Source organism: Podarcis erhardii (assembly GCF_964252035.2).
Source record: "Podarcis erhardii genome assembly, chromosome: 14".
Taxonomy (NCBI): domain Eukaryota; kingdom Metazoa; phylum Chordata; class Lepidosauria; order Squamata; family Lacertidae; genus Podarcis; species Podarcis erhardii.
Genome location: NC_138503.1, coordinates 2,741,337 through 2,758,335, shown reverse-complemented (window position 1 = coordinate 2,758,335; position 16,999 = coordinate 2,741,337). Strand labels below are relative to the sequence as shown.

At 44.2% G+C, this 16,999-nt stretch overlaps 1 protein-coding gene across 7 annotated transcripts in view; it reads right to left on the bottom strand.

Annotated features, from left to right (window-relative positions):
* The window catches only part of TJP1 (tight junction protein 1), a 326,291-nt gene that overhangs the window by 249,822 nt on the left and 59,470 nt on the right, over positions 1-16,999 (bottom strand). For all 7 annotated transcript variants that reach the window (XM_081838649.1, XM_081838645.1, XM_081838646.1 and 4 more), the window contains exon 2: positions 15,738-15,870. In XM_081838649.1, the coding sequence (XP_081694775.1) occupies positions 15,738-15,870 (133 nt within the window). The remainder of the gene's footprint in view (positions 1-15,737; positions 15,871-16,999) is intronic.

Below are 16,999 nucleotides of genomic sequence, written 5' to 3'. Positions count from 1 at the left end.
CCTAACGCTGACCCACCCAGGCCTCTAGAACAAGATAGCAGAGGACCCTGCTTTCAACCGATTCCGGATACGCTCCCCTACCATGAAAACTGATGGATCCTGATAGATTCTGACAAGCCTTGCAGGACCCTGCTACTCCTGGCGACTCATTAGATGACCTTGTTGAGGACTGGAATAACCGGCTCTTGGCAGCCATTGATGAGATCGCGCGTAAGCGCCCTCTGCGACCCCGTCGAAACCGGGCCCCTTGGTTTACTGAGGAGCTCCGGAAAATGAAGCGGGATCTCAGACGGCTAGAGCGAGTATGGCGACGGACTCGTGATGGAGCCTCAAGAACATCTTATAGGACGCTTATGAAAGCCTATGAGATGGCTATGAAAGCTGCTAAGAAATCTTACTTTGCAGCTTCCATTGCATCCGCTAGCTCTCGCCCGGCACAACTTTTTAGAATAATTAGATCAATAACATCCTTAGGAGGACAACCAAATTTAAGCACAAATTCGACCCACAGCTGTGAGGCATTCACGAGCTTTTTTTGCAGAGAAAGTCCTGTTGCTCCGCCGTGACCTCCCTGCCAATTTAGATACAGTTACTGAACTGGAGGCCCCTCGACTGACTTCAGGTCCAGTGTTGGACCATTTCGATCGAATACTCCCTGCTGATGTGGGATTCCTCCAAGTTGGTAGGCCCACCACCTGCCTCCAAGTTGGTAGGCCCACCACCTGCCTCCTTGATCCGTGCCCATCTTGGCTGATTAGGGAGTGTCCAGATGTTGCGCGGACCCCCCTGGTTGAAATTATCAATTTGTCCCTTGACACGGGGACATTCCCAGGGAAACTGAAGGAAGCAGTGGTGTGTCCACTCTTAAAGAAAACTTCATTAGATCCCTTAGACCTAACCAATTACCGCCCAGTTTCAAATCTTCCATATCTGGGTAAGGTAATTGAGAGAGCGGTTGCTGAACAGCTTGGTAGGTTTTTGGAGGAAACATCGGCTTTAGATCCATTTCAGTCCAGTTTCCATCCTGGTTTTGGGACGGAGACGGCTCTGGTTGCCCTAACAGATGATCTCCGTAGACAGCTGGATCAAGGCGGGTCAGGACTGGTGATCCTTTTAGATTTGTCAGCAGCCTTTGACATGGTCGATCATGATCTTCTGGACCACCGCCTCGCAGACATGGGGATACAGGGCATAGCCCATAACTGGCTGTGCTCTTTTATCTCTGGTCGGGGACAGAGGGTGGCACTAGGGAGGGAAATGTCGTCGCGCCACTCCTTGGTGTGTGGAGTGCCGCAGGGCGCAATCCTCTCCCCAATGCTTTTTAACATCTTTATGCGCCCCCTTGCCCAGATTGTCCGGAGCTTTGGGCTAGGCTGTCACCAATATGCTGATGACACTCAGCTCTATCTGCTGATGGATGGCCACACCGACTTGGCCCCAGACACACTAACCAGATGCTTGGAAGCTGTGGCTGGATGGTTTTGTGGGAGCCGATTGAAACTAAATCCTTCAAAGACAGAGGTCCTATGGCAGGGTCGGGATGGCATGGGGATGAGGGACCAACTCCCTTCTCTTGCGGGGGCCCAATTAGTGCCATTGCCTTCCATTAAGAGTTTGGGTGTAATCCTTGAAGCCTCCCTTTCCATGGAGGCGCAAGTTACAGCAACAGTCAAGGCAACATTTTCCACCTTCGCCGCATCAAGCAGTTGGTCCCTTACCTTTCCCACCCCTACCTGGCCACAGTGATCCATGCGACGGTCATCTCCAGGCTTGACTACTGTAATTCGCTCTACTCGGGGCTGCCCTTGAAGCTGACCCAGAAACTCCAGCGGGTGCAGAATGCTGCAGTGAGGCTCCTCACAGCGTCTCTGCCATGGGAGCATATTCACTCAGTGCTTTTCAAGCTGCACTGGCTCCCGGTGGAGTACGGGGTCAGATTTAAGGTGCTGCTTTTGACCTTTAAAGCCCTTCACGGCCTAGGACCCTCGTACCTACGGGACCGCCTCTCCCGGTATGCCCCACGGAGAGCCTCAAGGTCCATAAATATCAAAACCCTAGTGGTCCCGGGCCCTAAGGAAGTTAGATTGGCTTCAACCAGAGCCAGGGCCTTTTCAACTTTGGCTCCGGTCTGGTGGAACGCTCTGCCTCATGAGACCAGGGCCCAGCAGGATCTGATTTCTTTCCGCAGGGCCTGTAAGACAGAGTTGTTCCGCCTGGCCTTTGGCTTGGAGCCAATTTGATTCCCTCCCTCTCTTTTTTCTTTTCCTTCTCCTCCTGCAATGAGGCTACATTTTAATATTTTAATGTTTCAATATTTTAATGTTGTATTTTTAATTTTGTTTTTAAGTTGTAATCATTTAACTTGTTTTTATTATTGCTTGTAAGCCGCTCTGAGCCCGGCCTTGGCTGGGGAGGGCGGGGTATAAATAAAAAATATTATTATTATTATTATTATTATTTGCTAACCAACGTAACTTCCCTGTGAGCCCTTGCTGAGGAGAAGAGGAGCAATGTGGGTGGAAATCTACAAGGGAAGAATGTTAGGCCTATGTGCTAGCCTATAAGAGCTCCCATTTTCCAACCAAGAGCTCTGTGAAAACCTAAAGCTTACCACACTCTGAGCAGCCAAGGGCCCAATAAAACTCATCACTTCTCTATCTGTCACTTCCCAATGACAGGAAAGCAAATTGGAGCAGAAGTCTCCAGCAAGAGACCAAAGCCCTTAATTAAATCAGATTCATAAGCACAATCAGTGGCAGATGGTGCTGAAAATAGATTGCGCAGGTTTATCATTTACAATAACATTTTTGTACATGCAGTTGTCAAGGTAAAAAGCTCCTCTTTCTCTCTTTCTAACAGTAAAATGCTATTTTTAGGCTTTTAGAATGTACCACTGAATCCTAATTAACAGCAAAGTACCAAACACTTGTAGTTAAAACTTACAGATAATTAAAATTTGCAGATTAAGAGGGAAAGTGAGCATGTCTCTTGTCGTTTAAGGTTTTTTAAAACCTTTTAATTCTGAGCCACTTTCTGCTTGGCTTTGATCTTATTTATGTATCTCTTCCCAAAGGACTGGAGGTCAATGTTTCTCACTGCTAAGATGTTTAAACACACAATTCTATGCATTAGGTTAGATTGATTTTTATTAAATGAACCCTGATTTTCAGGGCTGTTCTTTCCCTTGCCTATGAACAGCACACACACAAAATCAGTTACCTTCCCCAAGATCTCCACTGTGCCCATATCACTCACGTCTCCTTCAGATCCTCTGCATGCCAAGAAGGTGGTCTTGTGCTCTCCCTCAGTTTCTGCTCCCTTGACCAGCTGATGCGAAGGAAGAGCTGTGGCTCCATGGCAGAGCAGCTGCTTTGAATGCAGAAGGTCCCAGGTTCAAGTCACAGTAGGACTGAGAAAGTTCCCTTCCTGAAACCCCAGAGAGCTGCTGCCAGTCAGGGCAGACAATGCTGGCTAGATGGACCAATGGCCTGAGTTGGTGTAAGGCAGCTTCTATATGAAGCTGGATGAAATGTGTTACGTTGTGGGTTGACATAGCAGACGACACAGCGATTTCTCCAAAGCAGCTCTTTTATTTTGTAAGCTGGAATAGAACTGACTAGCAAACAGCTCAGCCGGCCTGCTTTTATAGGCAGCCGGCTGTCAACATTGTAGCAACAACAACCCAGAGTTTCCCGCCTAAAATAACTGACGTGGACCTGAGTGAAAACTATCTACAGACCTGAGTGAAAACTATCTACAGTATCCCCCTGCTGGCCCAGGGTGAAACTTCACTACATAACAAAATGTGTGGACTAGCAGACTATTAGGCGGTGCTCTAGTAAAACCTTTCTCTGACCTGGCGTTCTCTAGATGTTTGGGGCTACAAAGCTGGGCTGGCTGGAAAGAGGCTAATGGAAATCCAAAACATGTGGAGGGCACCAAGTTGGGGAAGGCTGCCTATGGGCCTCAGACATGCTAGAGGACACCAATCTCAGAGAAACTCTCAGAAAAGATCATTCTTCTTCCATTCAGACCTCTATGTTTAAGAGTATAACTCAAATTCTGTTTCTTGATCCTTTTAAAGTCTGGATGTCCCAAATGTTCCAACTTCGAGTTTAGTCCAGCTCTTATTCCTTAGGTTTCTTTTTCCTGTTCTGCTGCAAAAACCTTCTAATTCAGAAACTTCTTGTTCTCCACAGAGGCTTTATTTATTCAGGAACATAAACTTACGTCAAGTCCCTTCCTTTCTTCAATAGATAAATCCATTGTCTCCTTTAGTGTAGAGACCTCTGTAGACAAAATAATGCTTCGTTTTTGCAGCTTTCCCAAGAGATAACAAATCCTGCTCAATTTCATAGTATTTTTCCACTTGCTGCCACTGTTGCAATGTCCCGACCTCCCTCTAGAGGGAATATGGTAACTTAATTTCTTTCCAGATCAGACCCAAAAGTCAAATAACTTGTTGCCTTTATTTCCACTAATTTATGTCCAAATTGTAACAAATCTAACCAGCAAAGCCATTGTAACAAAGTTCTCTTTTATTTTCCTGCTTTGACAGCTACTTTGACAGCTGTCAAAGTTTCTGTGTCTCTTCACCAGTCTCTCATAGCGGATCGTTCCCGGTTCCCAGGGGGTTGCATCTTAGTTCCCACAAACCAATCTTCTCCTCCAGCACAATTATTGTAATTTCCCTTCGTGAAGTTAATTTTTTTTTTTTTCAAATAAGCAAGCTCATCTCTCGATCTTAGTTGTCAAATCCTTGCGTTAAGACATCTACAACAGGGGGGGCGGACTTCCTTTTTGCACCTCCCCCGCTCGCTCCAAATTCAAAAATCAAATTTTCCTTTTAAGTCTGATAATTTTACTCACGGGTTGTTCTTTTTAATCCAAATCCAAAATTTCCAAAGAAGAAGTCGTTGCTCTCCGCCGAATGGCATGCGGCTTTGCTAGGCAGGGGAAGCAGTGGACTCATAGCACCACACCCCCCCCCGTCACCCGCTCCGCAGCCTTTAAAAAGGCTCCTTCGCGGGTCGGGGGCGCAAACGGTGCCCGCCAAGTCACCAAGTCCATGGGCATCACCGCCCATGGTTTTTGAGGGTCCCCGCGTCGCCGGCGCGGCAGGACCCAACCCCTACCCAGCAGGCTCCCTCCAGAGCTCGGAGGGAGTCCGCCATTCGGCGATGGCGCCGACCAAGAAGTCAATAGTCTCCATTTTCTTTCATCAGGCTAGCCCATTCCCCAGAGTCCCACTCCCCCAAATTAATTTTGTAACCCTAAAAGTAGTTGTTCCAGAAGTAGTTGTCAACCCGTTCCAGAGTCCCACCAGAGCTAAGAGCTTCCTTAAATCCAAACACTTCCAGAGACACACCATAATCAATCTTGCAGTACTGCGGCTTTTGGTCGTGCAGGACTTTAGTTTTCTCCATCTGTGTCTTTTGAGGTGCGATCACAACCTCTTCCGACGTCATCTGCCCTTGAACTTGCCCTGTCAAGCCAGTTTCCTGAGTTAGTTGTTGTGTAGCTTCTTTATCCTTATTTTCTGTTAGTTCATATTTGCTGGCTACAACAGACATAAAGTCTAACTTTTCATTCATTAAGTTCATTTTCTCATGCAGCTGCTGTAGCATAGCATCTATTCTGCCAAGGTGAGACGACAAGATTTCTTCCTGGCACATTGCTGTTCAAGGTTAGGCGGCTGGTCCCACGGTCTAATTCCCAGAATTGTAGAGTTTCACTATAAACTGCAGCAACAAGTTGACAAGCTCCCTCTAGGGGACACAATTTCAGTTCACATCCATCTTAAAATGTATCCAACAAAGGAAAATTTACTTTTGATTTTCAAATACTTTGTTTCCTTAACATGCAGAATGCAGAAAGCGGCATTAAAGTTAATTTGTTTCTTTTCTTTTTGCTATCTGTCAAAAATAAACCACTTTCAATCGATGGGCATCTCCAAAACTTTCTGTCCTGACACCCCGTCCCCAGGTTTGGGACGATGGAGACTTATGTTCCTTTACACTCTCCCCGCAGGCTTAGAAAATCAAAGATTTTTCCCCCTTTTCCCCTGCTGTCAAAGGGGGTTTTATTGCTTATGAATGCAGGAAATTTCAGTCTTTAAGGCAATTTTCCAGGCTGATTAGCTTATAGAGTCTTTTCTTCAGACTATTTACAAAGCGGAAGGCGGACTTCCTGTTTAGACCTTCCTGCTTCGTGCCTAATTCATAAAAATTGTAGTTTTCTTAATCAAATCTTCCGTTTTTACTCACGGGTATTTTTTGAGTCCAATTATCATCAGGAAAAAGTCAGCGCTCTCCGGTGATGGCTGCGCGGCTTCCCTCCGTGAAAGTAGCAATCGGTTCGATGCACCGCGCTGCTCACCCCACTTCGCTCCGGAGCCCCAAAAAGGGGTTTCCCGGTGAGTAGGGGAGGCGCTCTTGGTGCTCTGCCGAACCCCACGTCCCCAGGCTCCTCTGCCTGGGGTTTCTAGCGGGCCCCCACCTTCGCCGCGGTGGGAAGACCCAACTTTCACGGAGCCCACTCCTCCAGTCGGAGGAACTCCGCCATTTCACCGATGGCGCTAACCCGGAAGTCCTTAAAAATTGATTTTAAACTGTACTGTTTAAACATTTTGCTGCTTGCCACCCTGGGGTTTCTTTGGGAGGAATGGTGGGAGAATTTTTTTAGTAATAATGATAGTAATGATAATAATGATAATAATAATATGTTTTATCATTTGTACCCCACCCATCTGACTAGGTTTCCTCAGCCACTCTGGGCAGCTCCAAATAGAATATTAAACACAATAAAACATCAAACATTAAAAACTTCCCTAAACAGGGCTGCCTTCAGATGTCTTATAAAAGGTATGCAAATATACCTTCCTGAAGAAACCAGAGGCCTTTCTCCTGGGCATGGTCGGCCAATTGGTGCCAAAGAAGGATAGAACTTTTTTCATGTATGCAACAACAGCAGCAAGAATACTCATTGCGAAGTATTGGAAGACACAAGATTTACCCACCCGGGAAGAATGGCAGATGAAGTTGATGGACTATATGGAACTGGCGGAAATGACTGGCAGAATCCGAGACCAGGGAGAAGAGTCGGTGGAAGAAGACTGGAAAAAGTTTAAAGACTATTTACAGAAATACTGTAAAATTAATGAATGTTAGAAAAATGTTAGATTGAAGTTATATGGCTTTAGTAGAAATGTTATAAGGAATCATGTTAGAAATGTTATAGAATCATGTAGAAATGTTATAAGGTGGATTTCAACAAATGGCAGACTCTGTGGAAAAAGGGTATGAAGTTTACGGCCTGTGCAACCCTTCGAGAAAACTTAGAAAAAATGGCGCATCGCTGGTATCTGACCCCGGCAAAGCTAGGAAAGATGTACAAGAATACCGATAATATATGTTAGAGATGTAGAGATAAGGTGGGAACCTTTTTTCATGTATGGTGGACTTGCGATGTGGTTAAGAGATTCTGGGGGCAAATTTACGAGGAATTGAAAAAGATTTTGAAGTATAATTTCCCTAAAATTCCCGAGGTGTTTCTTTTGGGCATGATTGAGGAGGAAATAAAAAACGTAGACCAAACCTTCTTTCAATATGCCACGGCGGCGGCAAGGATTTTAATAGCACAGAAGTGGAAATCTCCCAAAATGCCCTCGATTAGAGATTGGCAAGTGAAATTGTTTCAATATATAGAACTAGCGAGTTTAACACAAAGAATTAGGCACCATAATATGGTCAAATTAAAAAATGAGTGGAACAAATTCCTAAATTATATTGAGATTAATCTGGGAATTAAATATATATCAGCAGACAGTAGTTAACACTTACGACGTTCAGAGTGTAGAATCATTGATAAAACAACTGCAGAAATTGTATAAGTTTATGTAACCCAAAACTGAGTTGGACGGAGGTCTTGTTTTTTCTGCTTTTTTCTTTTTTTGTTGTTTTGTTTTTCCTGTACTCCGTTCTTTGTCTGTTCCTGGCTCGGTATTTGTACTTGTATGTATGTATGTCTTATTGTAATGTCTTTTTAAAGTATGTTTAATAAAGTTATGTAAAAAAAAAAAAAAGGAATCAAACTGAAACAGATTAATAGAGTATCAAAGGAAAAATAAGGTTAGAATGTGTTAAGATAATTATAGGATAGAAAACAGAGGAAGACGGAAAGGAATTGCTGAAACAATTAATAGAAGTGGAATACAAAAAGGGAGGTGTGAGGTCGTTGAAATAAGTGAATGAAAGATAAGATATTGAAATTGTTTGATGTGTTTTAAACTGTTTTTGTTTTGTTTTGTTAGTTTAATGTGTTAGTGTTATGTAGTGTTTTTGTATTGTATTGTATTGTTCTCCCCCCCTCTCTTTTTTTTCTCTTTCGTTGTTTGTAGTGTTTAAATTGTTGGAAAACTAATAAATATTATTTTCAAAAAATATATATAAAAGTCATATAGTTGTTTATTTCCTTGACATCTGCTGGGAGGGCATTCCACAGGGCAGGCACCATCACCCAGAAGGGCCTCTGCCTGGTTCCCTGTAGCTTCACTTCTCGCAGTGAGGAAACCGCCAGAAGGCCCTCAGAGCTGGACCTCAGTATCAGGGCTGAACAATGAGGATGGAGATGCTCCTTCAGGTATACTGGGCTGAGGCCGTTTAGGGCTTTCAAGGTCAGCACCAACACTTTGAATTGTGCTGGGAAACGTACTGGGAGCCAATGTAGGTCTTTCAAGACCAGTGTTATATGGTCCTGGTGGCCGCCCCCAGTCACCAGTCTAGCTACCACATTCTGGATTCATTGTAGTTTCCAGGTCACCTTCAAAGGTAGCCCCATGTAGAGCGCATTGCAGTAGTCCAAGCAAGAGATAACCAGTGCATGCACCACTCTGCCGAGACAGTCTGCGGGCAGGTAGGGTCGCAGCCTCCGTATCTACACATAGAATTGATCTGCACTTCCATGGACAGCTGTGAGTCCAAAATGAGCCCAAGGCTGCACACCTGGTGTTTTAGGGGCAAGGTGACCTCATTCAGAACCTCATTCAGAAACCCACACCTGCCTGCCTCCTGTCCCCCAGAAACAGTGCTTCTGTCTTGTTGGGATTCAACCTCAATCCATTGACCACCATCCAACCTCCAACTGCCTCCAGACACTTGAACAAGACATTCACTGCCTTCACTGGTTTCAATTGAAATGAAAGATAGATCAGCGGTTGATAACGGTGCGTCCGTGTTCGATCAACTTTGCTGAAGCCTCCCCAGGTTTTGGTCGTCCTCTCCCAAAAAAAGCTCAACAACTTGCAGGTTTTCATGGTTTTCATTTATTTATTGTGGGAGTAGATCACAGTGTCAACCAATCCAATTTGCGCTATCTGGATTATTACATGAATCACAACTAGGGACAGGAGAAAAATTCAGTTGTTTGCACTTGAAGACAGACTAACTGAATTCACACATTCCAAAATGTTACATGAACCAAAAACCAGCCATTCTTTGAAATTCACACTTCTCCAAATTTTGCAGTTCTGTTTTCCAGTCAAGTAATGTGAACAAAAATGTATATACCAGGATAAAGTGTGCATATAAATGCAGACATTTATTAAAATAATACACAAATGTGCATTACATGAGGGGAAATTGCTTTGCAAAATGTATACAACAGGAAAATTTGCATGCAGAAACTTGTATACTGGGAGAAACTTGCACTAAAATGCCAGTGTTTTTTTGTTTTTGTTTTTTGTTTTAAACCTGATGTGGAAATGTGGAGAATTGAACTGGAAACTGGAAAAATGAAAAACTGAGAAAAACTAAAATTGACATATTAACTAACTAAACTCAATGTATGAAACTATGAGGCACCAAAATTGATAAATTCACCCATCCCTAATAACACAATTATCTGTCACTCTAAAGAACAGATGTTAGCTGCGGCTAGGATTTCAATAGCCCAGCAATGGAAAACCTTGGGAAAAAGTCTACATTTATCTTTGCATTATAAGAACTTACAGACTTTGGCTGCTGAGGGAAAAATAACAGTTAAACTGTGTGTCTCCAAAGTGATGAAGGATCCAGAATGCTTTTATGTCATCTGGTGGAGTTTTATTTCCCACGTGTTGGACTTAGATGCTCAACATTCACCATCCGTCCACACAAGCTTGGGAAATATTTCTTTCTCTTGTTATTTATTATTTGCTTGCTTTGTATATGGAACACCTGCTATTGCACATTTCAGTTGTACGTAATGGCTATTATGTGACAATAATAATTTTTTTAAGGAGGTCAACCAAGATGGCCAAGAGCCTGGAAACCAAGACTTATGAGGAGTGGTTGAAGGAACTGGGTATGTTTAGCCTGGGAAAGAGAGGAATGGGAGGAGATATGATAGCCACCTGCAAATATCTGTCACATGGAAGATGGAGCAAGCTTGTTTTCTCCACTCTGGAGGGTAGGACTCGAATCAATGGCTTCAAGTTGCAAGAAAGGAGACTAAACATACGGAAAAACATTCTGACAGGAAGAGCGGTTCGACAGTGGAACAGTCACCCTTGGGAGGTGGTGAATGCTCCTTCATGGGAGGTTTTTAAGCAGAGGTTGGATGGCCATCTGCCATGGGTGCTTTAACTGAGATTCCTGGATTGCAGGGAATTGGGCTAGATGCCCCTTGGGTCCCTTACAGCTCTACAATTCTATGATAATTCACCCAGTAAGCTTCCTGGCAGAGTGGGGATTTGAACGTGGGATCCTCCAGTCCACCAGACCACACTTGGTTGAGGACCCTAAGACATGAGTAAGCACTGTATGAAGGTCAGAAATAATGGGCCATATTTACAGGTTTAGAATCTAAAGGTGAAGAGAGAGACACATTGAGGAGGAAATGAATGGATTGGAAAAGGGAAGGAACTTCTCTTGGGTTGAGGCAGGGTGAGCAGAGGTGCCTTAAGAAGAGAGCTGGATGTCAGGTGGAAGGATACTCCACTGACAGGGAGCTGGAAAAGAGAGAGGTACCAGAAAATGATGACCACCCCTGGGGAACAGGACCACTAGCATGTGTGTGGCTGTTGAGAAGGAAGGTGGGAAAGGAGACAGTCTCTTTGCAGACTAGAAGGATTTCAAATACAGAAGCAGTCCTAGGGATGCTCTACATGTTAAGTTTTCTAGCCCTAGAGATTAACACCAAACGTCTGCTCCACCCCACAAAAAACTCCTAGAACAAAATCTCACATTCCTCAGGTAAATAACACCAGGAGACATCAAGCAAACAAGGTGTTAACCACTATCAAGATAACAACACACAGCCTCAACCTAACTAGAATAGGCAGCAAAACAGGGTCACCATTGCCTTGCAAAACTCTTTCACAGCACAGAGCTTAGTGACACAGCTTTGAAGCACAGTCAAATTTTAGGAACAACCCAGGGATGAGGCCAATATATAAACTCACAGCAAAAAAGAAAGAAGTCCATGATGTCAAATACAGTACAATTGTTCAAGCTGATGGTTTGTGTTACATAAAGTTGCTGGCACACAGGTAGCACTTTTGATGTGCTGCACATCGCACTTCCTATCCCACCCGACCTGCTTTCCACTCTCTGTTCACCCTTTGCTCTGACAGGCAAGCTCTGATGGAGAAGGGGAACCACTGAGCTGGATACAACGGCGAAACTGGGCTTTCTGAGTCCTTTGTGCCAAAGAAGTGGGGGGGGGGACACCATGTATCTTAGAGGAAAATTTCATGAGAACATTAACCCCAGAAAAATAGGGTTCTTAAAAATATTGCAATCTTTTGGTACAGCAAGGCGCTTCAAATATTTCATCAGAGGCAGATCACCACACAAGCAGCAAGGGTTTGCAGAGGCATGCATCACACACAAGCAGAGTTCGAAATGTGCCAGGTGTATTTTGCACCTGGTCATCGGCCACTTGCAACTGAGTGAAAATGCCCATTTGCCAGGATGGTGCCTGACGTCTCCACCATCTGGAGGTGCCTGCCTGCGGATCCTTGGATCTTGCCTGTATTCACACACTAACAACACATCCTGTAGAATTCTGTCTGTCATATTTTATCTGCACAATGAGAATGAATTTCAGGAACCAAAAAGTCATATTGAAAATGTGTTTGGCCGAAAAATGGCAACTAGGCATTCCATTTTGCCATCTGTAACCCTGGTTTAAGGAGCCATTTGGCGCCTTGCATATATATATCTGAGTTTCTAACATTGCACACAAGCACACAACAGGGAATCTGGAGTAGTAGTGAGCAAGGCATTTCTATTGATCTAACACAGTGCTCTGTTCCCAAATTTTAATGGAACTGCTTCAAAGTACCTCAGGTTACAGCTGCTTCAGGTTGTGCTTTTTCGGGTTGCGGACCACCGAAACCCGGAAGTACTGGAACAGATTACTTCCAGGTTTCAGTGGTCACACATGTGCAGAAGCGCTAAACTGCAACCTGCGCTTGCGCAGACGCGGGTTGCGAACACTGCGGGTTGTGAACGTGCATCCCGCATGGATCATGTTCGCAACCCGAGTGTCCACTGTAGTCACTTTGCTTTAACCTATGGAAACACATTTTCACTCAGTTAGAAGCTGGTTAGGGTTAGGGTTGTCACACCCAAAGCACAGCACTTCAAAATTCAGCATACATAAGCCAAGTTGAAAGATCCGGTTTCAAGATGGGTAAGACAGACTATGTTTGGCAGCCAAACCGGCAACACAGGAAGGTAACTCCAATATCTGTTTGCACCACATACCACATACCACCTCACACACAACTTCAAAGGGCACATAGCACTAAATATTCAGGTGAGCCAAGAAGCAGAGTGACAGATTCACCTGACACCTCCCACTCCTACTAATGAAATCCCCTCAATGGCCAGCAACTAAGACATGTGCCCATGCCTGCCAGTACCAGGAAACTGAAGAGTATACATGGGGCGTGGGAGAGAAAGACATATTGGGTGGGGAGATGGAGTGGGTTTCCATCACCACAAAAAAGTTGGACTCAAAAGGAATCAAGTGATTGGCTGTTTGCTTCCCTTGGATCAAGCCAAGTCCCCAAATTTTATGGTGCAAGTTTCCCTGGAGTGGAGGAAGACAAGCATAATGTTCCCTTCCCCTCCCCACATTGGGTGTGTGTGTGTGTCTCCTTGGGATATGTGTACAAATGTGGCATGTGAATGTGTGCAAGTGCTTCTGTGTGTGAGATGGGTATGCCTGCGTTTTGGGGGGAAACTGCGCATGAACATGAATGCACGTCTGCTTGGGGGTGGAAATGTTGGGGTGGGTTTCCATGATGTCCGGCAAATGCAGCAAGTCTGCCTGTAGAAACCCTCTTTTTTCCTTGGTCCATGAACATCCAGGCAGGATCAGTTTGGTTATCCTCCTCTCCTCCCTGATAACAACAACACAGTTTGATTTTAAGCAATTTGCAAGCCCTGAGATTCTGTATTCCTTCTCATCTGTCACAAGCAATCTGTTTTTTTATAGCACAAATGCAATTCACCTGAGTTTGACTCGGAACCACATCTGCAGCTTTCATCACCTTTTCATTGTATGCAAATTAAAGTTCTTCTTCATCCAAGTTGCCTGATTCAAATCTCAGAAGAGACAAGGTGGGGAGGGAACTCCTATCTTTGGGTCCACCTAAAAGGAGCCTTGTACATCACCAGGAAGGAGCAAAAATTGTCCAAGAGAAATCAAAATCAGATCCATTGCCTCCTCACTTATCTACATTTGAGTGTTTCTTTCCTGGCTCCCTTTAAACTTTAATGGATAGCTCACATACGATTCTCAGGTCTTTGGATTCCAGTTCAGTATTGAAATAGACTGTCTTTACCCCTGGACAACCTCTTACCACTGAGAATGAGGACCAAACTACATGTTACACACACGTGTGTGTGTGTGTGTGTGTGTGTGTGTGTATTAGCATGCACATAATTTTGCAGCTGAAAATTGTTCCTAATGACATATAGTTTGGCCCTTGCCTGCTCTTGTATCATCCTAGTTTGTTCTGTGGAATATACTATACAAGATGAGGGATATCTGAGATTGGAACCCCCATCTGAAAGAAAATGAGTCAAATAGGGTCAGAAAGAGGTTTGGATCAAGACTGTTTTTTTATTAATTTTTTAACCTGTTGCCCCTGTTTTCCCAGTGAAAATTATGTTTCCCCCAAGCTGCTCTTTGCCTTCCGTAGGATTTTCCCACTCTCTGGGCCATTACCTAAACTTGTATCTGAATGATGTATTGCAGAGGTCTTTGGTCCCTGAGTCAGTTTCTGGGGTTAAACCTAGAGCATGAAGAGCCTCCTGGATCAGGCCCATGGCCCACGTGGTCCAGCAGCCTGTTCCCACAGTGGTCAGCCAGGGAAGCCCCAAGCAGCACTCTCTCCTCCTGCTTTTTAGAAACATTACTGCCTGATAGTGGAGGTAGAAAGTGGCCATCCTGGCTAGTAGCCACTGCTAGGCTTCTCCTCCATGAATTTGTCCCATCCTTAGATAAAGCCATCACAGCCCCCAAAGGGAGCAAGTTCCAGAGTTCAGCTAGACACTGCGTGAAGAAGTCATTTCTTTTATCTGTCCTGCATCTTCCAACATTTACCTTCCTTGGATGTCTATGAGTTCAAGCATTAGGAGCAAAGAAGAAAAACTTCTCTCTATCCACTTTCTCTACCCCATGCATAATATAATACATTTTATTTTATTCATTACATTTCTACACTACACTTCATCTGAGGATCACAGGTCACCTCTTACTTGCCTCTAAACTGAAAACTGAAAAGGAAGCTCCATTTTCACACCTAGAAAACTTCAGCGGAGAAAAATAACAAATATGTATTTGCTGCTAACTTTGGCTATGTGATGTTAAGCATGTGCCTTCCAAATCAAAACAAACTTTTCTGATGAAATTGACTGCAATGATAGCCAACAGGCATTATTAAAATATTTGTAACCAAACTGAGCATTTTTCTGCTGAGTACAATGTCTAGGCATGTCACTGTAACCTAAAGGGTTGTTAAATTTTGCTAATTAACAACCACAAAGTTTCAGGAAAAAGCCTGGTATTTCTTTCTTTCAATGCATGTAAAGAGCATTGAAGCAAATGTTATTTCAGTTATAACGGTCACTGTGTTTCATAGGAACCAAAACATAATTTGCAAATTGTGTATCAGTAAGCAATTATACAGCATTGTCCAAAGATGTCAGAGAACACAAAGCAACTCCAACTCAGATGGGGAGCTCCACCTGAGCAGGTGATTTTTTGCCTCAGTGGAGCAAGAAGCAACATCCTGCATGCAGCTCTGGCATATATTATGGCAAAGGAGGAGCCAATAATGCTTCTGGATTTCATCACTTCAGATCGCTGCAAGGAGGTACCCAATGAGTGAATGCTTTTATATGTAAATGTATGCATGTCAGTCATATATTTTTCTCCCACAGACCAGCAATCAGTCATGTGGCTCCCCCTTCCTGAAGTCTAGAGTGGTACAGTCCAGAAACAGTTTCAGCTTCTCATCTGCTGTTTGCATGAACCTCGAGAGGTCTGCTCTGGAAGGCTGGGACTTTTCACAGGCACATTCACCAAGCGTAATGCACAACCAGCCACTGATTTAACCATATGGATAGATATATGCTGTGAATGAATGAAAAGGAGGTGAAAACCTTTTTCATATTGTCTGATTAAGGGGAGATTCTCAGGAACATCAAGCAAAAGGAAGGTAGGACAAATCATGTACTTACATTGAACTCACAGAAATCAAGGCTATCGAGGCTTTTGCTTCTATGTATTCTCCCTTTTATTCTTCTTAGAGAAGGCTTTCCTTGGCTTATACTACAATTAGAGCCAGTGGGATTTTCAGAGGATGGCGTTACCCTGTTGGAGAGAAATGACAGCATTTTTAAAAGGAAGAAACCCTGTTCTGAACACCACACAGGCCTAAATCCTTTGTCCTCATACCCTGTACTAACCAAGCCTAGGTACATTTTCTGAACTTGTTTTCTGCTGCTGCTAAGCAGAACCTTTTTCTGTCCAATGACCACCCTTTGTCATGGGCAGCCTTCCAGGGTCTGCAGAACAGAGGTGGCCACTGCCAGAGGCCAAAGTAGGTGTGGTCAGAAGCAAAAGCGGGCAGAGCAGTGAGCTGGACTTCCATCTTTGGGCAGTGGGCTCTATTTCAGCCAGGCAAAACCAGGGTGTTCCTATACACACAAACACAGGCACCTTTCTCCATCCTTCATGCAGACAAGCAGCAGATGCTATCACAGCTCAAGGACACATTTCAGCTCTGCAAAAGGAGTCAAGGAGGGTGCGCAGCAGGCCAGTGAGGGTATGGCCTGAGGGCAGTTCGGAGGGCCAGAGGGAGAGCCCTTCGGGCTGCGCTCCACCTTCAGGTCAGAGGTTCCCCAATCCAGTTCCCAAGGGCACAGCCCAGACTGATGGGTCCAAAATACAAGCGGGATTTTGACTGAATGTCAGGAGGAACGCAGAGAGGATGAGCTATTTGACAGTGGAGCAGGATGCTTCAGAAGATGGTTATGAATGGCCAGTAGCCATGACAGCTGCATGCAACTTCTAAATACCAGTTGCTGGGAATAAGTAGTGGGGAGATGACTCAGGTCCAATTTGTAGGCTTCCTGCATGTATCTAGTTAGCTACTGTGAGAACAGGATGCTGGCCTAGACAAGCCTTTGGTCTGATCCAGCACGGCTCTTCTTGCATCCTGATTTTTGCCTGGGTGGCTTCACCAAACCTATATGAGGTTCCATTCAGGACTGAATGGAGCATTTTGCATGGGCATTCATCAACAAACATGTATTGTAGAAGCCAAGATTTACTGCCTCTTTGAGCCAAATAATTTTAATGCCATCTTGAGAGGAATTAATTCAGTGTTTTATTTTTATTTTTTTAAGAAAAATCTTAACCTCTTCTTGCCTTCATTGGAGGAAATTTATAAATGAGCAAATTATTCCATTTTTAGATTTGTGTTAACCTTCTGATTGCA